This window comes from Ranitomeya imitator, chromosome 9, assembly GCF_032444005.1.
Source record: "Ranitomeya imitator isolate aRanImi1 chromosome 9, aRanImi1.pri, whole genome shotgun sequence".
Taxonomy (NCBI): Eukaryota; Metazoa; Chordata; class Amphibia; order Anura; family Dendrobatidae; genus Ranitomeya; species Ranitomeya imitator.
Genome location: NC_091290.1, coordinates 41,866,805 through 41,887,811, shown reverse-complemented (window position 1 = coordinate 41,887,811; position 21,007 = coordinate 41,866,805). Strand labels below are relative to the sequence as shown.

The window sequence follows — 21,007 nt, the reverse complement described above, 5'->3', positions numbered from 1 at the left end:
TTAGACACGCACCAATCACCGGAACGGGCCTTTTTTTCGTTACCCCCTCTGAATGGAGCGGCAGTGTGTCACTCCATTCATTCACTATGGGACTGCCTGAAATGGCTGACTAAAGAGACACCGATCACCAGAACAAGGCCCTTCTGTTGGACTGCAGTTCCATTCATTCTGTGTGGGACTGCCGGAGAAAACGGAACTCTGCACTCCGTTATCTTCAGCAGTACCATAGACAATGAATGGAACAGCGGTTGAGCAGACTCATTGCTGGTCCATTCAGGCGGGGAACAAAGGTACGTGGTAGCGGAGCAATCTACTTTTCACTTTTGAGTAGATGACCAGTGATTTACTACTTGGCCACTCTTGTATAACCTACCTGTAATCTTGAAGAATCTCTCCTGCATCACAAAATCTAAAGTCAGAAATAAAAAAAAAAACCTCTTACCTAAATTATAAAGAAGGAGAAGAGACTGGAATTCAGCTTGCCTGGGAAATTCTCCACTACCTTTGTAACATTCGATCAGTTCTGCAAAGCTTTCCCGAACCTGTGTAGAGTGTAGCACTTCATCATAGTCTGCTAGAGGCAGGTCCGTCACCAAGTAGGGGGCACAAAGCAAAAATCCAAGGCTTCCTTCTAGCACAAGAGCCCCTTCAGGCCCCCTAATTCTCTGCACTATGAGGTCCTGCCTCACAGCACGCAGGCGATCAAACACAAAAGTGTAAGCCTTGGCCAAAGATGACAAATCCCTAAAGTTGACACTTGAGCAAACACCCATCAAGAGATACTGAACAGTTTTGGCTAAGGTTGCAGGTGGTCGTAGGTCCATAGGACAGGACAGTTCTTTGCCTGCTGCAGGGCGGCTATACTCCTTGACAGTCTTTTCTGGATCAGCAGTAGGACGACCTCTTCCTCTCGGATCTTTACCTGCCCGCTGGGATCTCTGTATTTCATACTGATGCAGACGTCCTTGGCTTTCTCGTTCTTGCCTCTCTCTTTCTGGGCACATATCAAGACATACACCAACTGGAGGAGAGGGGGAGTCCATGATGTTTCCCTGCAGCTTACTGTAGTCTAAAAAGAACCAAAAAAAAAAAGTACATGACGTTTGGACAATAAAGTAGGGGTTCCATAAGGGTCTTTTAGCTGACGGTTATGATGACATATTTGGATCGGTTGGGAACATTGCCCTCTACTTTCTGCTTTGACCTGTGAGGCTAACACGAGCGTATTTTTGATAAATGTGCAGTCCAAGTACAAAAAAAAAAAAAACAACAACAACAAAAAAAACAGTACGTACTAGTCTCATTCACTTTTTGGAAGAGACTCAGCTACTGGATTCAATGGGTGCGTTTAATAAAAAACAAACAAACAAAAAAAAATGCACCGACAGACACCATCAATCATTTGATTTTAACAGGTTCATTGCAAAGAATTTATAGAAGAAAAAATTGCGTCTTTTTTCATTTTTAATGTACAAAAAAAAGAATGTCTGAAAAAAAGACATGGAAAAAACATGAAAAACCAACAAAAGGACACTTTATAGATGAAGACTTTTTTTTAATAAAATTTGTAAATTTTTTTGCAGATGAATGTTTCATACGCTCATCTGTGCGCTACCTATCTGACCTCATCTGTGCGCTACCTATCTGACCTCATACGCATTAGATAAAAGTTAGCCGAATATCTTATGAGTATGGGGGCCTCCCGACTGTCATCTGAATATCTAATGTGTATGGGAGACCCCCGACTGTCATCCAAATATCTAATGTGTATGGGAGACCCCTGACTGTCATCCAAATATCTAATGTGTACGGGAGACCCCCGACTGTCATCTGAATATCTAATGTGTATGGGAGACCCCCGACTGTCATCCAAATATCTAATGTGTATGGGAGACCCCTGACTGTCATCCAAATATCTAATGTGTACGGGAGACCCCCGACTGTCATCCAAATATCTAATGTGTACGGGAGACCCCCGACTGTCATCCAAATATCTAATGTGTACGGGAGACCCCCGACTGTCATCCAAATATCTAATGTGTACGGGAGACCCCCGACTGTCATCCAAATATCTAATATGTACGGGAGACCCCCGACTGTCATCCAAATATTTAATGTGTACGAGAGACCCCTGACTGTCATCCAAATATCTAATGTGTACGGGAGACCCCCGACTGTCATCCAAATATCTAATGTGTACGGGAGACCCCCGACTGTCATCCAAATATCTAATGTGTACGGGAGACCCCCGACTGTCATCCAAATATTTAATGTGTACGAGAGACCCCTGACTGTCATCCAAATATCTAATGTGTACGGGAGACCCCCGACTGTCATCCAAATATCTAATGTGTACGGGAGACCTCTGACTGTCATCCAAATATCTAATGTGTACGGGAGACCCCTGACTGTCATCCAAATATCTAATGTGTACGGGAGACCCCCGACTGTCATCCAAATATCTAATATGTATGAGAGACCCCTGTCATCCAAATATCTAATGTGTACGGGAGACCCCCAACTGTCATCCAAATATCTAATGTGTACGGGAGACCCCCGACTGTCATCCAAATATCTAATGTGTACGGGAGACCCCCGACTGTCATCCAAATATCTAATGTGTACGGGAGACCCCCGACTGTCATCTAAATATCTAATGTGTACGGGAGACCCCCGACTGTCATCCAAATATCTAATATGTACGGGAGACCCCAACTTACATCCAAATATCTAATGTGTACGGGAGACCCCAACTGTCATCCAAATATCTAATGTGCAGCGGCGTCTCCTGTACGCATGCGTGCCGTGGATCACTGCTCACCGCGGCTTGCGGCGTCTTGATGCTCAGGCGGTTGCCATGGTTATGGCGGCGCCCCCGCATGACGTCGCCGCCGCTGTGTGTGGTGTTGACCCGGCAACGCCTGCTTCACTTCCGGTCGACGCAACTGCAGAAACTGGCGGGCCCACATTTAAACCCCGGCACTGAGACATTCTGACACGCACCCCTGACGAAGGAGCCTCGGCTCCGAAACGCGCGTCGGGTAGACGTGCCGGCTACGCCCCCTGTGTACATCTGCTCACCGCCCAGGACCAGGTAATAGTGTTTGGTTTATGCCTTGGTTTACGCTTTATATGGGTGCATTGGCACCTCCCTGGTAATATTCCTGGGGTTGGGTTTTATGGGTTCGGATATGGTATTTGTTGGTAACTCACCTGGTTTCATCTACACATAACATGCCCGATTTTAGTGGACACTGAGGCACGTCTCAGTGATTTTTAGTCCTCTGGGCCCTATTCTATATAGTTATGAACTGCTAACATACGGGCATTATAGTGATCTTGGTATATTCCACTACCTCAGGGCGCTGTGTATAAATACATGTTGAGTGTTCCACATTACTTATAGCCATTCCGTCCCTTTGGTGTCTTCTCCCACTACAAACATCTTTTTTAATTAGGGAGTCGGGGCCTGGCCTGCATGTTCTGTTTCCTTATAGGGGAGTACCTGTATTGTGACATTTTCCGTTTCCCCACCTTTGTTCTATTTATGTCCTATTTTGTTTTATAAGATATGTATTTAATAAAGTATTTGCTTTTATCTTTATTATAGCTACCCTTGTTGGTCGTTTTTTCTTGTGGTTTCCACATCCTCTCTGTAGTATACAGTTACGACTGGTATGGTTTAATAGTCCGACAAGTGAGCAACAGTGAGTGGTTTCTTTGAGTATACTCACGCGATGTTGCTTTCTAGGACCACCATTTTGATATCAAATATCTAATGTGTACGGGAGACCCCCGACTGTCATCTGAATATCTAATGTGTATGGGAGACCCCCGACTGTCATCCAAATATCTAATGTGTATGGGAGACCCCTGACTGTCATCCAAATATCTAATGTGTACGGGAGACCCCCGACTGTCATCCAAATATTTAATGTGTACGAGAGACCCCTGACTGTCATCCAAATATCTAATGTGTACGGGAGACCCCCGACTGTCATCCAAATATCTAATGTGTACGGGAGACCCCCGACTGTCATCCAAATATCTAATGTGTACGGGAGACCCCCGACTGTCATCCAAATATTTAATGTGTACGAGAGACCCCTGACTGTCATCCAAATATCTAATGTGTACGGGAGACCCCCGACTGTCATCCAAATATCTAATGTGTACGGGAGACCTCTGACTGTCATCCAAATATCTAATATGTATGAGAGACCCCTGTCATCCAAATATCTAATGTGTACGGGAGACCCCTGACTGTCATCCAAATATCTAATGTGTACGGGAGACCCCCAACTGTCATCCAAATATCTAATGTGTACGGGAGACCCCCGACTGTCATCCAAATATCTAATGTGTACGGGAGATCCCCGACTGTCATCCAAATATCTAATGTGTACTGGAGACCCCCGACTGTCATCTAAATATCTAATGTGTACGGGAGACCCCCGACTGTCATCCAAATATCTAATATGTACGGGAGACCCCAACTTACATCCAAATATCTAATGTGTACGGGAGACCCCCGACTGTCATCCAAATATCTAATGTGTACGGGAGACCCCCGACTGTCATCCAAATATCTAATATGTACGGGAGACCCCAACTTACATCCAAATATCTAATGTGTACGGGAGACCCCCGACTGTCATCCAAATATCTAATGTGTACGGGAGACCCCCGACTGTCATCCAAATATCTAATGTGTACGGGAGACCCCCGACTGTCATCTAAATATCTAATGTGTACGGGAGACCCCCGACTGTCATCCAAATATCTAATATGTACGGGAGACCCCAACTTACATCCAAATATCTAATATGTACGGGAGACCCCTGACTGTCATCCAAATATCTAATGTGTACGGGAGACCCCCGACTGTCATCCAAATATCTAATGTGTACGGGAGACCCCTGACTGTCATCCAAATATCTAATATGTATGAGAGACCCCTGTCATCCAAATATCTAATGTGTACGGGAGACCCCCAACTGTCATCCAAATATCTAATGTGTACGGGAGACCCCCGACTGTCATCCAAATATCTAATGTGTACGGGAGACCCCCGACTGTCATCCAAATATCTAATGTGTACGGGAGACCCCCGACTGTCATCTAAATATCTAATGTGTACGGGAGACCCCCGACTGTCATCCAAATATCTAATATGTACGGGAGACCCCAACTTACATCCAAATATCTAATATGTACGGGAGACCCCTGACTGTCATCCAAATATCTAATGTGTACGGGAGACCCCCGACTGTCATCCAAATATCTAATGTGTATGGGAGACCCCCGACTGTCATCCAAATATCTAATGTGTACGGGAGACCCCTGACTGTCATCCAAATATCTAATGTGTACGGGAGACCCCCGACTGTCATCCAAATATCTAATGTGTACGGGAGACCCCCGACTGTCATCCAAATATCTAATGTGTACGGGAGACCCCCGACTGTCATCTAAATATCTAATATGTATGAGAGACCCCTGTCATCCAAATATCTAATGTGTACGGGAGACCCCCAACTGTCATCCAAATATCTAATATGTATGAGAGACCCCTGTCATCCAAATATCTAATGTGTACGGGAGACCCCCGACTGTCATCCAAATATCTAATGTGTACGGGAGACCCCTGACTGTCATCCAAATATCTAATATGTATGAGAGACCCCTGTCATCCAAATATCTAATGTGTACGGGAGACCCCCAACTGTCATCCAAATATCTAATGTGTACGGGAGACCCCCGACTGTCATCCAAATATCTAATGTGTACGGGAGACCCCAACTTACATCCAAATATCTAATGTGTACGGGAGACCCCCGACTGTCATCCAAATATCTAATATGTACAGGAGACCCCAACTTACATCCAAATATCTAATGTGTACGGGAGACCCCCAACTTACATCCAAATATCTAATATGTACGGGAGACCCCTGACTGTCATCCAAATATCTAATGTGTACGGGAGACCCCCGACTGTCATCCAAATATCTAATGTGTATGGGAGACCCCCGACTGTCATCCAAATATCTAATGTGTACGGGAGACCCCGACTGTCATCCAAATATCTAATGTGTACGGGAGACCCCCGACTGTCATCCAAATATCTAATATGTATGAGAGACCCCTGACTGTCATCCAAATATCTAATGTGTACGGGAGACCCCCGACTGTCATCCAAATATCTAATGTGTACGGGAGACCCCTGACTGTCATCCAAATATCTAATATGTATGAGAGACCCCTGTCATCCAAATATCTAATGTGTACGGGAGACCCCCAACTGTCATCCAAATATCTAATGTGTACGGGAGACCCCTGACTGTCATCCAAATATCTAATATGTACGGGAGACCCCCGACTGTCATCCAAATATCTAATGTGTACGGGAGACCCCCAACTGTCATCTAAATATCTAATGTGTACGGGAGACCCCCGACTGTCATCCAAATATCTAATGTGTACGGGAGACCCCCGACTGTCATCCAAATATCTAATGTGTACGGGAGACCCCAACTGTCATCCAAATATCTAATGTGTACGGGAGACCCCCGACTGTCATCCAAATATCTAATATGTACGGGAGACCCCAACTTACATCCAAATATCTAATGTGTACGGGAGACCCCTGACTGTCATCCAAATATCTAATGTGTATGGGAGACCCCCGACTGTCATCCAAATATCTAATGTGTACGGGAGACCCCCGACTGTCATCCAAATATCTAATGTGTACGGGAGACCCCTGACTGTCATCCAAATATCTAATGTGTACGGGAGACCCCCGACTGTCATCCAAATATCTAATGTGTACGGGAGACCCCCGACTGTCATCCAAATATCTAATGTGTACGGGAGACCCCCGACTGTCATCCAAATATCTAATGTGTACGGGAGACCCCAACTGTCATCCAAATATCTAATGTGTACGGGAGACCCCCAACTGTCATCCAAATATCTAATGTGTACGGGAGACCCCCGACTGTCATCCAAATATCTAATGTGTACGGGAGATTTTCAGTAAAATATTTCCACCTTTTGGCTCTTACAGGCGGTTTATTCACTTTTGATCAGCGGAGAGGAGCTCCGGAAAAGTTTTACACAGCCTGCCATGCAATCAGGATGGGCTCACTGACCGATTCTCAGTTAAAGGGACACTGTCACCTGAATTTGGAGGGAACAATCTTCAGCCATGGAGGCGGGGTTTTGGGGTTTTTGATTCACCCTTTCCTTACCCGCTGGCTGCAGGCTGGCTGCAATATTGGATTGAAGTTCATTCTTTGTCCTCCGTAGTACATGCCTGCACACTGTAATCTTGCCTTGCGCAGGCGTGTACTATGGAGGACAGAGAATGAACTTCAATCCAATATTGCAGCCAGCGGGTAAGGAAAGGGTGAATCAAACACCCAAAAACCCCGCCTCCATGGCTGAAGATTGTTCCCTCCAAATTCAGGTGACAGTGTCCCTTTAACTCATTCTGCAGCCAGTAATAGAGCCACACAGAGGAATAAGAGGAAAAACGTAATAAAGCACAATGGAGTTATTTCTAGCCCTGAACGCACGTGTTTAAGTAAATATATATATATATAATTGTCCTGAAAGGTGGAAAATTCCTTTATTGTACTACATTTTATACACCCCCATTGTAGTGTATCACTGCTAGTGACAAAATGTGGCCCCTACAAAGTGCAGAGCCTGCCAATGTGGCCCCTAGTGATAGCCTGAGACCCTGAGGCGCTCCCGGCACTGGGGGCAGCGCCATTGCTTCCAGGAACTGACCTCTGTATTTATTGTCAGGAGCTCTGCAGCCTGACACATCCCGCACTGAGCACACTGGCACCACGGTCCACCACACATCACCTTATGTACCGCTACCCACACTGCACCGGGGCACATCTCATTCTCCCAGCATGCAGTGCACTAGTTTGTTTACTTCCGGGTTCCCGGCAGCCCCTCGTACTCCCAGCATTCTTCATTGCTGAGCATGTACTCTGCTATGTCTCCACACAAGGAGAGGCGGATATTTACATGAGAGACGATGACCACGACCTCCTGCAGAGCTCCAGGGTCTGGCTGTTCTCACCGCGCAGTCTCAGTAAACAAGTTGCGGCAGTTTGTGTAACGTTAAAAGAGGCTGTAAATGCGGATTATTGCCACCAGATGGCGCTGTTTTGTAACTGCATTGCAGCCACGAGATGGCGCTGTTATATAGGGTGAGATGCTGCTGCTCTCCAGCCCTGATAAAAGTGCACAGAATCCACCAGTACATAAGAAGAGTCCACAGTCTCCAGGCGACGCCTAATGTTAAACTTGTGGTAGCGTCATTCTGATGTCCTCACTAAGGCTACGTTCACATTAGCGTTGCGCCGCTGTTGCGTCGGCGACGCAGCGGCGACGCGCCCCTATGTTTAACATAGGGGATGCGTGCGTTTTTTGGGTGGCGTTTTTCGCCACGTGCGTCGTTTCCGACGCTAGCGTCGGACGCAAGAAAATGCAACAAGTTGCATTTTCTGTGCGTCCGATTTTCGTCAAAAACGACGCACGCGTCGCAAAACGCGCGCGTTTTTGCGCGCGTTTGCGCGCGTTTTTCCGTGCGTCGCGCGTTGCGTCGCCGACGCAGGGCGGCGCAACGCTAATGTGAACGTAGCCTAATAAATACCTACCAGGGCTCCCTCTTTAACCCCATCAGTATCATGATATCGCAACAACGTGTTAGGCTGCCGTCACACTATCAGTATTTGGTCAGAATTTTACATCAGTATCTGTAGCCAAAACCAGGAGTGGGTGATAAATACAGAAGTGGTGCATATGCTTCTATTATACTTTTCCTCTATTTGTTCCTCTCCTGGTTTTGGCTTACAGATACTGATGAAAAATCCTGACCAAATACTGCTAGTGTGACGGCAGCCTTATTGATGGTTGCCATGGTAAATCAGAGCCAAGTATTGACTTAACCAAAGGGTCTGTCTACTCGGGTGGCCTCGGTGCAGGTCTTAGCAACAGTTTAATGATAAAATGTTTTCTTTCCGGTCATTCTACGTTGCGTTAATTCCTGAAAAGCACCTAAAGGGTCAATAAACTACCCACCAGCAGTTTTGAATATGTTGAGTGGCGCCCACTTTGTGTTTTTTTTTTTTCCAATAAACAGGTCCCCTAAAGTCACTTCCAAACTGAATAGGTCCCTAAACAAGACTGGAGTTGGTTTCTTATTCGTCAGTTTCTTATTCGGCAATTTTTTCTTTTCTGATTTTTATAGGTTTAACAACAAGCAGAGCCCACGTAATATATAGCACAGCGAGCGAGGTAGTATATAACACAGCCCATGTAGTATATAACACAGGCCACGTAGTATATAGCACAGCAATGTAGAATATTGCATTGCCACGCAGTATACAGTGCCTACAAGTAGTATTCAACCCCTTGCAGATTTAGCAGGTTTAATAAGATGCAAATAAGTTAGAGCCTTCAAACTTCAAACAAGAGCAGGATTTATTAACAGATGCATAAATCTTACAAACCAAAAAGTTTTGTTGCTCAGTTAAATTTTTATAAATTTTAAACATAAAAGTGTGGGTCAATTATTATTCAACCCCTAGGTTTAATATTTTGTGGAATAACCTTTGTTTGCAATTACAGCTAATAATCGTCTTTTATTATTATTATTATTATTTATTATTATAGCGCCATTTATTCCATGGCGCTTTACATGTGAGGAGGGGTATACATAATAAAACAAGTACAATAATCTTGAAAAATACAAGTCACAACTGGTACAGGAGGAGAGAGGACCCTGCCCGCGAGGGCTCACAATCTACAAGGGATGGGTGAGGATACAGTAGGTGAGGGTAGAGCTGGCCGTGCAGCGGTTTGGTCAATCGGTGGTTACTGCAGGTTGTAGGCTTGTCGGAAGAGGTGGGTCTTCAGGTTCTTTTTGAAGGTTTCGATGGTAGGCGAGAGTCTGATATGTTGTGGTAGAGCATTCCAGAGTAGGGGGGATGCACGAGAGAAATCTTGTATGCGATTGTGGGAAGAGGAGATAATAGGGGAGTAGAGAAGGAGATCTTGTGAGGATCGGAGGTTGCGTGCAGGAAAGTACCGGGAGACGAGGTCACAGATGTATGGAGGAGACAGGTTGTGGATGGCTTTATATGTCATGGTTAGGCTTTTGTACTGGAGTCTCTGGGTGATGGGGAGCCAGTGCAGGGATTGACAGAGGGGAGAGGCCGGGGAATAGCGGGGGGACAGGTGGATTAGTCGGGCAGCAGAGTTTAGAATAGATTGGAGGGGTGCGAGAGTGTTGGAGGGGAGGCCACAGAGCAGGAGGTTACAGTAGTCAAGGCGGGAGATGATGAGGGCATGGACTAGGGTTTTTGCAGATTCTTGGTTTAGGAATGTGCGGATCCGTGAAATATTTTTGAGTTGGAGGCGGCAGGAAGTGGAAAGGGTTTGGATATGTGGTTTAAAGGAGAGATCAGTGTCAAGGATTACCCCAAGACAGCGGGCTTGTGGGACTGGGGAGAGTGGGCAGCCGTTTACTGTAATGGATAGGTTCGTTGGGGAGATCGCGTGAGATGGGGGAAAGATGATGAATTCTGTTTTGTCCATGTTAAGTTTTAGAAATCTAGTGGAGAAGAAGGATGAAATAGCAGACAGACATTGAGGGATTCTGGTTAGTAGGGAGGTGATATCTGGTCCAGAGATGTAGATCTGTGTGTCGTCAGCATAGAGATGATACTGAAAGCCGTGAGATTCTATGAGCTGTCCCAGGCCAAAGGTGTAGATGGAGAAGAGCAGGGGTCCTAGAACTGAACCTTGCGGGACTCCGACAGATAGGGGGCGAGGTGAGGAGGTGGTGTGTGAGTGGGAGACGCTGAATGTACGGTCAGTTAGGTATGATGAGATCCAGGATAGGGCCAATTCTGTGATGCCAAGGGATGAGAGGGTCTGCAGCAGCAGGGAATGGTCCACTGTGTCAAAGGCAGAGGACAGGTCCAGGAGGAGGAGGACAGAGTTGTGTCGCTTGCTCTTGGCGGTTAATAGGTCATTGGTGACCTTAGTTAGGGCAGTTTCAGTGGAGTGGTGTGACCGGAAGCCTGATTGAAAGCGGTCGAAGAAGGAGCAGGAAGATAGATGGGAGGACAGTTCAGTATGGACATGTTGTTCCAGTAGTTTTGAGGCAAAGGGGAGAAGTGATATAGGGCGATAGCTAGATACAGAGGATGGGTCAAGAGAGGGCTTTTTGAGGATAGGTGTGATTGTGGCATGTTTAAAGCTTGAGGGGAAAATGCCAGTTGTTAGTGATAGGTTAAAGAGATGGGTTAGGGTTGGGATGAAGACTGTGGTGAGGTTTGGGATGAAGTGGGATGGGAGTGGGTCAAGTGCACAGGTGGTGAGATGCGATCTTGAGAGTAGAGTGGAGAGTCCGTCTTCTGTAATGGTGGAGAAGTTGGTTTTGGAGGTGGAGGGCTGGGTAGTTGGGAGGAAGGGTTCTGGGGGTTGTTTACTAAAATTGTCTCTGATGTTCTCAATTTTCTGCTTGAAAAATGAGGCGAAGTCTTCAGCTGAGATGAGTGGGGAGGGAGGAGGTGCTGGGGGACGGAGGAGAGAGTTGAAGGTGTTGAATAACTGTTTGGGGTTGTGAGACAGGGAGGATATGAGAGATGAGAAGTAGGTTTGTTTTGCTGTGGCGAGCATGGTTTTGAAAGCAGTGAGGGACTGTTTGAATGCGATGAAGTGCTCGATGGAGTGGGATCTTTTCCATCTGCGCTCAGCAGCTCTGGAAGCTCGCCTCAGTTCTTTTGTCATGCTGGTGTGCCAGGGTTGTCTGTTGATTTTGCGAGCTTTGGTATGTGTGAGAGGGGCAAGAGATTCCAAAGCTGCAGCTATTGTGGTGTTATATAGAGTGGCAGCATCATCCGCATTGTGTAGGGAGCTTATGTCTGTGAGAGGGAGGAGGGATTCAGAGAGTGAGTGAAGATCAAGGTGTTTAAGATTTCTGCGAGGGTGTGAGAGTTTGTGGGGTGGGGGTTGTAGACAAGGAGTGGAAAGGGAAGAGAATGTAAGTAGGTTGTGGTCAGAAAGAGGAAGAGGTGAGTTTGAGAGGTTAGATAGGGAGCAGAGGCGGGTGAGAATGAGGTCCAGTGTGTGACCATCTTTGTGGGTGGCTGTAGAAGACCATTGAGTGAGGCCAAAGGAGGAAGTGAGAGATAGAAGTTTAGTGGCAGCTGAGAGGGAAGTGTCAATGGGGATGTTGAAGTCGCCCATGATGATAGTGGGGATGTCAGCGGCGAGGAAGTGGAGTAGCCAGGTGGTGAAGTGGTCGAAGAAGGTGGTGGCTGGCCCTGGGGGACGGTAGATGACAGCCAGTTGGAGGTTGGAGGGGGAGTAGATGCGCACAGAGTGCACCTCAAAGGAAGGGAGGATAACAGAGGGTGGCAGTGGGATTGGGGTGAAGGAGCAGTTATCTGACAGGAGAAAACCAACTCCTCCGCCATGCTTGCTGCTGGGGCGGGGTGTGTGAGAAAGGTGGAAGCCACCGTAAGAGAGTGCAGCAGGGGAGACTGTGTCAGAAGGGGTGAGCCAGGTTTCAGTGATGCCGAGGAAGGAGAGTTTGTTATTGATAAAGAGGTCATGGATAAATGGAAGTTTATTGCAGACAGAGCGTGCGTTCCATAGTGCTCCAGATAGGGAAATTGGGGGAGTGGGGACCGGATGAATGGGTATGAGGTTACTGTGGTTGCGAGGACGTGTAGAGGATCGTGGCAGGGGATTAGAAATGAGTGTGGGGATGTGATGAGGAGGGCCAGGATTTGGGGATATGTCGCCAGCAATGAGGAGCAGCAGACAGAGCGTTAGAAGGTGTGAGCTGGATAGGTCATGATGTGGCCGTGTGTGCCTGGCGAGAAAGGATTGTATGTGGAGGAATAGTTCTGTGGAGGAGGTGAGATGACTGGGGAGGATGGAGGGAGAAATGACTAGTTCTTTACTGGGTGGAGGGACTACAGGAGATAGGAAGAAATAAAGTAGTATGGGGGTGAATGTGAATAGAAACCGAAACATTATAGTGGTTTTCTATTCCTTTACCTTCCAGTCAATTCCAGTCCAATTCTAGTCTAATTCATAGCAATTTAAAAATGCAATTTCTAAGATGGTCAGACACGTCTGGTCAGACTCATGGCTATGAATTTATGGGCACCTAAGGGCTCACAGCTGAGAGGGAGGATGTGGGCGTGTGTGTCTAGAGCACATGTTCACAGTTAAGCCAGGTCATAAAGAGGGGGTGGGGTAGATGGCCACTCAGGTATGCAAGCAAGAAGCAAGGGAAGTGAAATACGAATGGATAGAAAACAATGGGTAAGCAAAGCATACCAGGTGGGAATTATATGCAGTTCACATAAACACACATTGCAGGAAAGGCAGAGTAGATGGACAGCAGCATACCAGGTAGGAATTATATGCAGTTCACATAAACACACATTGCAGGAAAGGCAGAGTAGATGGACAGCAGCATACCAGGTAGGAATTATATGCAGTTCACATAAACACACATTGCACACACACATTATAAGACCTGATCAGGCCGGCACAGGTCTCTGGAGTTATCTTGGCCCACTCCTCCATGCAGATCTTCTCCAAGTTATCTAGGTTCTTTGGGTGTCTCATGTGGACTTTAATCTTGAGCTCCTTCCACAAGTTTTCAAAAAAAAAAATAAACAAAGAAATAACATTCTTTTTTGTTGCAGTGCATTTCACACTTCCAGGCTGATCTACAGTCCAAATGTCACAATGCCAAGTTAATTCCAAATGTGTAAACCTGCTAAATCTGCAGGGGGTTGAATACTACTTGTAGGCACTGTATAACACAGCCACGTAGTATATAGCACAGCCCACGTAGTATATAGCACAGTGAGGTAGTATATAACACAGGCCATGTAGTATCTAACACAGCCACATAGTATATTGCAGCCACATAGTATATAGCACAGCCCACATAGTATATAGCACAGTGACATAGTATATAACACAGCCCACGCAGTAGATAACAGCCCACGCAGTATATAACACAGCCGACGTAGTTTATAGCACAGCCCACGTAGTATATCACACAGCCCACGTAGTATATAGCAACGTGGGCACCGTATCCCTGTTAAAAAAAACAATGAAAATAAAAAATAGTTATATAGTCACCTTCCGTCAGCCCCCGGATCCAGCCGAGGTCTTTAGCGATGCTCGTCGTGACACTCCGTTCCCAGTAATGCCTTGCGGCAATAACACATGATCATGTAGCGGTCTCACGAGACCGCCACGTGATCTCGGGTCGTTGCCTCAATGCATTCTTGGGACCGGAGCATCGCGAGGAGCGGGAAAGGCTGGCACGGACGGCGGAAGGTGAGAATATAAAGTTTTGTTTTTTTATTATTTTTAACATATGTTTTTACTATTGATGCTGCATAGGCAGCATCAATAGTAAAAAGTGAAGTGGTAAATCCCACCCAAATATCGCTGATTGGTCGCGGCCAGCCGGGCGCAACCAATCTGCGACCCGGGATTTCCATTACGGAAGTTACAGACAAAGAGACGGAAGTACCCCTTAGACTATTATATATATATATATATATATATATATATATATATATATATATATATATATATATATATATATATAGATGTATCACAGATGAAGACCAGAGTAAAACCACTGCAGTTTGCGGTAAATCAACTGCACAGTTCTCAGCAACACGGCTCACTACTGCCCCCCATTCACTACATGTAATGGCACCCTTACATCAATTTCAGTCACAAGTTCTAATAAATTAGTCCAGCTGCAGACTGTAAAGAGTAGTGAGAGGTACACGCTACTCTAGTATTAGGACACCCCTCTTAAAGGGAATCTGTCACCTCAAATTGTCGGGATATGTAAATGCCTTTTTTCCGGTTCGATGGAGGGTGTTTCGTCTTCATATCTCCACCCCATCCGTCCCTGTTGTCTGCACTATGTTCGAGAATTAGAGCACTTGTCCTCCATAGTTCGTGTGTGCGCAGTGCAATCTTCCCTCGCACACGCGCAGTATGCTTTGCCCAACTGCGGGCAAAGTCGAAAAGCATTACTGCGCATGCACCCGCGCTGTCCAGGAAGTATTTTGCTGTGTTCTGGGACATTCAGACCCTCTCAGACCATGGAAAGTTACAGAGCGGATGTGCAATACCCAGCTGCGGATAGCCGGGTATTGCAACCACTTGATCCTTATGGCCCCCAACATAATTTGTCAGGGGAAATTCGGGAAGAGTAAATAAAAAAAAAGTCTTTTTCAGCTCACATGTCCACTCTGTGCATGGCTGCCATCCAGGGCCGGACTGGGACTAAAATTCAGCCCCGGCATTTGAAGGTACACAGGCCCACTTGTCACATGGTGACTGTAGAATATCTTTGTACACTTGTAGGTTACAAGAAGTGAGGGGAGTGTAACACAACTACAGTCATGGCCAAAAGTATTGACACCCCTGCAATTCTGTCAGATAATACTCAGTTTCTTCCTGAAAATGATTGCAATCACAAATTCTTTGGTATTATCTTAATTTAATTTGTCTTAAATGAAAAAAACAAAAATGAAGCAAAAAGCAAAACATTGATCATTTCACACAAAACTCCCAAAATGGGCCAGACAAAAGTATTGGCACCCTCAGCCTAATACTTGGTTGCACAACCTTTAGCCAAAATAACTGTGACCAACCGCTTCCGGTAACCATCAATGAGTTTCTTACAATGCTCTGCTGGAATTTTAGACCATTCTTCTTTGGCAAACTGCTCCAGGTCCCAGATATTTGAAGGCTGCCTTCTCCAAACTGCCATTTTTAGATCTCTCCACAGGTGTTCGATGGGATTCAGGTCTGGACTCATTGCTGGCCACCTTAGAAGTCTCCAGTGCTTTCTCTCAAACCATTTTCTAGTGCTTTTTGAAGTGTGTTTTGGGTCATTGTCCTGCTGGAAGACCCATGACCTCTGAGGGAGACCCAGCTTTCTCACACTGGGCCCTACATTATGCTGCAAAATTTGTTGGTAGTCTTCAGACTTCATAATGCCATGCACACGGTCAAGCAGTCCAGTGCCAGAGGCAGCAAAGCAACCCCAAAACATCAGGGAACCTCCGCCATGTTTTACTGTAGGGACCGTGTTCTTTTCTTTGAATGCCTCTTTTTTTCTGTAAACTCTATGTTGATGCCTTTGCCCAAAAAGCTCCACTTTTGTCTCATCTGACCAGAGAACATTCTTCCAAAATATTTTAGGCTTTTTCAGGTAAGTTTTGGCAAACTTCAGCCTGGCTTTTTTATGTCTCGGGGTAAGAAGTGGGGTCTTCCTGTGTCTCCTACCATACAGTCCCTTTTCATTCAGACGCCGACGGATAGTACGGGTTGACACTGTTGTACCCTTGGACTGCAGGGCAGCTTGAACTTGTTTGGATGTTAGTCGAGGTTCTTTATCCAACATCCGCACAATCTTGCGTTGAAATCTCTTGTCAATTTTTCTTTTCCGTCCACATCTAGGGAGGTTAGCCACAGTGACATGGGCTTTAAACTTCTTGATGACACTGCGCACGGTAGACACAGAAACATTCAGGTCTTTGGAGATGGACTAGTAGCCTTGAGATTGCTCATGCTTCCTCACAATTTGGTTTCTCCAGTCCTCAGACAGTTCTTCGGTCTTCTTTCTTTTCTCCATGCTCAATGTGGTACACACAAGGACACAGGACAGAGGTTGAGTCAACTTTAATCCATGTCAACTGGCTGCAAGTGTGATTTAGTTATTGCCAACACCTGTTAGGTGCCACAGGTAAGTTACAGGTGCTGTTAATTACACAAACTAGAGAAGCATCACATGATTTTTCGAACAGTGCCAATACTTTTGTCCACCCCCTTTTTTATGTTTGGTGTGGAATTATATCCAATTTGGCTTTAAGACAATTCTTTTTATGTTTTTTCATTTAAGACAAATTAAATGAAGATAATAATACCAAATAATTTGTGTTTGCAATCATTTTCAGGAAGAAAATGAGTATTATCTGACAGAATTGCAGGCGTGTCAATACTTTTGGCCATGACTGTATATAACATATAATCACAGCTGTATCCAGCATTACAGCTCGGTCCTATTTATTGAGTTGCAGTAGCAAGAAAAGCCGCTACTTTACCTACATAACTGGATCTCGTAGATAATGAAGGGATTGTGGAACCTCATTCTGATGCTCCATACACTTTGCCTACAGCCACTTTTGGTTCCGCTGGGCAGCACGAGACCCGGTGACTCTGACGAACGGTGACATCAGTAACAGCAATGTAATGCAGCCAGGCCCCATAGAATGTAATGCAGCCAGCCCCCATAGAATGTAATGCAGCCAGCCCCCATAGAATGTAATGCAGCCAGCCCCCATAGACTGTAATAAAGCCCCCCAATAGAATGTAATACAGCAATGTAATTCAGCCAGCCCCCATAGAATGTAACGTAGCCAGCCCCCATAAAATGTTATGCAGCCAGCCCCCATAGAATGTAATGCAGCCAGCCCCCATAGAATGTAATGCAGCCAGCCCCCATAGACTGTAATAAAGCCTCCCAATAGAATGTAATACAGCAATGTAATGCAGCCAGCCCCCATAGAATGTAATGTAGCCAGCCCCATAGAATGTAATGCAGCCAGCCCCATAGAATGTAATGCAGCCAGCCTCCATAGAATGTAATAAAGCCCCCCCATAGAATGTAATACAGCAATGTAATGCAGCCAGCCCCCATAAAATGTAATGCAGCCAGCCCCATAGAATGTAATGCAGCCAGCCCCATAGAATGTAATGCAGCCAGCCCCCATAGAATATAATGCAGCCAGCCCCCATAGAATGTAATGCAGCCAGCCCCCATAAACTGTAATAAACCCCTCCCAATAGAATGTAATACAGCAATGTAATGCAGCCAGCCCACATAGAATGTAATGCAGCCAGCCCCATAGAATGTAATGCAGCCAGCCCCATAGAATGTAATGCAGCCAGCCCCCATAGAATGTAATAAAGCCCCCCATAGAATGTAATAGTGCAATGTAAAGCAGCCAGCCTCCATAGAATGTAATGCAGCCAGCCCCCAAAGAACGTAATGCAGCCAGCCCCCATAGAATGTAATGCAGCCAGTCCCATAGAATGTAATGCAGCCAGCCCCATAGAATGTAATGCAGCCAGCCCCCATATAATGTAATAAATCCCCCCCATAGAATGTAATACAGCACAGCCCCCATAGAATGTAATACAGCCCCCATCCCCCAATTGCCCCACAATCCAGTTATCACTCACTGATATATACACTAATGTGTACGGGAGACCCCCGACTGTCATCCAAATATCTAATATGTACGGGAGACCCCAACTTACATCTAAATATCTAATGTGTACGGGAGACCCCAACTGTCATCCAAATATCTAATGTGTACGGGAGACCCCCGACTGTCATCCAAATATCTAATGTGTACGGGAGACCCCCGACTGTCATCCAAATATCTAATGTGTACGGGAGACCCCCGACTGTCATCTAAATATCTAATGTGTACGGGAGACCCCCAACTGTCATCCAAATATCTAATATGTACGGGAGACCCCAACTTACATCCAAATATCTAATATGTACGGGAGACCCCTGACTGTCATCCAAATATCTAATGTGTACGGGAGACCCCCGACTGTCATCCAAATATCTAATGTGTATGGGAGACCCCCGACTGTCATCCAAATATCTAATGTGTACGGGAGACCCCTGACTGTCATCCAAATATCTAATGTGTACGGGAGACCCCTGACTGTCATCCAAATATCTAATGTGTACGGGAGACCCCTGACTGTCATCCAAATATCTAATATGTATGAGAGACCCCTGTCATCCAAATATCTAATGTGTACGGGAGACCCCCAACTGTCATCCAAATATCTAATGTGTACGGGAGACCCCTGACTGTCATCCAAATATCTAATATGTACGGGAGACCCCCGACTGTCATCCAAATATCTAATGTGTACGGGAGACCCCCAACTGTCATCTAAATATCTAATGTGTACGGGAGACCCCCGACTGTCATCCAAATATCTAATGTGTATGGGAGACCCCCGACTGTCATCCAAATATCTAATGTGTACGGGAGACCCCCGACTGTCATCCAAATATCTAATGTGTACGGGAGACCCCAACTGTCATCCAAATATCTAATGTGTACGGGAGACCCCCGACTGTCATCCAAATATCTAATATGTACGGGAGACCCCAACTTACATCCAAATATCTAATGTGTACGGGAGACCCCTGACTGTCATCCAAATATCTAATGTGTATGGGAGACCCCCGACTGTCATCCAAATATCTAATGTGTACGGGAGACCCCCGACTGTCATCCAAATATCTAATGTGTACGGGAGACCCCCGACTGTCATCCAAATATCTAATGTGTACGGGAGACCCCAACTGTCATCCAAATATCTAATGTGTACGGGAGACCCCCAACTGTCATCCAAATATCTAATGTGTACGGGAGACCCCCGACTGTCATCCAAATATCTAATGTGTACGGGAGATTTTCAGTAAAATATTTCCACCTTTTGGCTCTTACAGGCGGTTTATTCACTTTTGATCAGCGGAGAGGAGCTCCGGAAAAGTTTTACACAGCCTGCCATGCAATCAGGATGGGCTCACTGACCGATTCTCAGTTAAAGGGACACTGTCACCTGAATTTGGAGGGAACAATCTTCAGCCATGGAGGCGGGGTTTTGGGGTTTTTGATTCACCCTTTCCTTACCCGCTGGCTGCATGCTGGCTGCAATATTGGATTGAAGTTCATTCTCTGTCCTCCGTAGTACATGCCTGCACACTGTAATCTTGCCTTGCGCAGGCGTGTACTATGGAGGACAGAGAATGAACTTCAATCCAATATTGCAGCCAGCGGGTAAGGAAAGGGTGAATCAAAAACCCCAAAACCCCGCCTCCATGGCTGAAGATTGTTCCCTCCAAATTCAGGTGACAGTGTCCCTTTAACTCATTCTGCAGCCAGTAATAGAGCCACACAGAGGAATAAGAGGAAAAACGTAATAAAGCACAATGGAGTTATTTCTAGCCCTGAACGCACGTGTTTAAGTAAATATATATATATATAATTGTCCTGAAAGGTGGAAAATTCCTTTATTGTACTACATTTTATACACCCCCATTGTAGTGTATCACTGCTAGTGACAAAATGTGGCCCCTACAAAGTGCAGAGCCTGCCAATGTGGCCCCTAGTGATAGCCTGAGACCCTGAGGCGCTCCCGGCACTGGGGGCAGCGCCATTGCTTCCAGGAACTGACCTCTGTATTTATTGTCAGGAGCTCTGCAGCCTGACACATCCCGCACTGAGCACACTGGCACCACGGTCCACCACACATCACCTTATGTACCGCTACCCACACTGCACCGGGGCACATCTCATTCTCCCAGCATGCAGTGCACTAGTTTGTTTACTTCCGGGTTCCCGGCAGCCCCTCGTACTCCCAGCATTCTTCATTGCTGAGCATGTACTCTGCTAGGTCTCCACACAAGGAGAGGCGGATATTTACATGAGAGACGACGACCACGACCTCCTGCAGAGCTCCAGGGTCTGGCTGTTCTCACCGCGCAGTCTCAGTAAACAAGTTGCGGCAGTTTGTGTAACGTTAAAAGAGGCTGTAAATGCGGATTATTGCCACCAGGTGGCGCTGTTTTGTAACTGCATTGCAGCCACCAGATGGCGCTGTTTTGTAACTGCATTGCAGCCACGAGATGGCGCTGTTATATAGGGTGAGATGCTGCTGCTCTCCAGCCCTGATAAAAGTGCACAGAATCCACCAGTACATAAGAAGAGTCCACAGTCTCCAGGCGACGCCTAATGTTAAACTTGTGGTAGCGTCATTCTGATGTCCTCACTAATAAATACCTACCAGGGCTCCCTCTTTAACCC

General features: G+C 46.1%; 1 protein-coding gene across 3 annotated transcripts in view; it reads right to left on the bottom strand.

Annotated features, from left to right (window-relative positions):
- Positions 1–20,703, bottom strand: part of SAC3D1 (SAC3 domain containing 1) — a 29,856-nt gene extending 9,153 nt beyond the window's left edge. Inside the window, exons 1-2 of one of the 3 annotated variants that reach the window (XM_069740248.1) lie at positions 20,628–20,703; positions 443–1,069 (exon numbers count right to left, since the gene is read on the bottom strand). In XM_069740248.1, coding sequence (XP_069596349.1) covers positions 443–1,043 — 601 coding nt within the window. In that variant the 5' untranslated portion in view covers positions 1,044–1,069; positions 20,628–20,703. Of the gene's footprint in view, positions 1–373; positions 1,070–7,799; positions 7,926–20,627 lie in introns of those variants that run through there. The other 2 variants (XM_069740247.1, XM_069740246.1) reach the window with 2 other exon arrangements.
- Between the last annotated feature and the right edge of the window lie 304 nt (positions 20,704–21,007).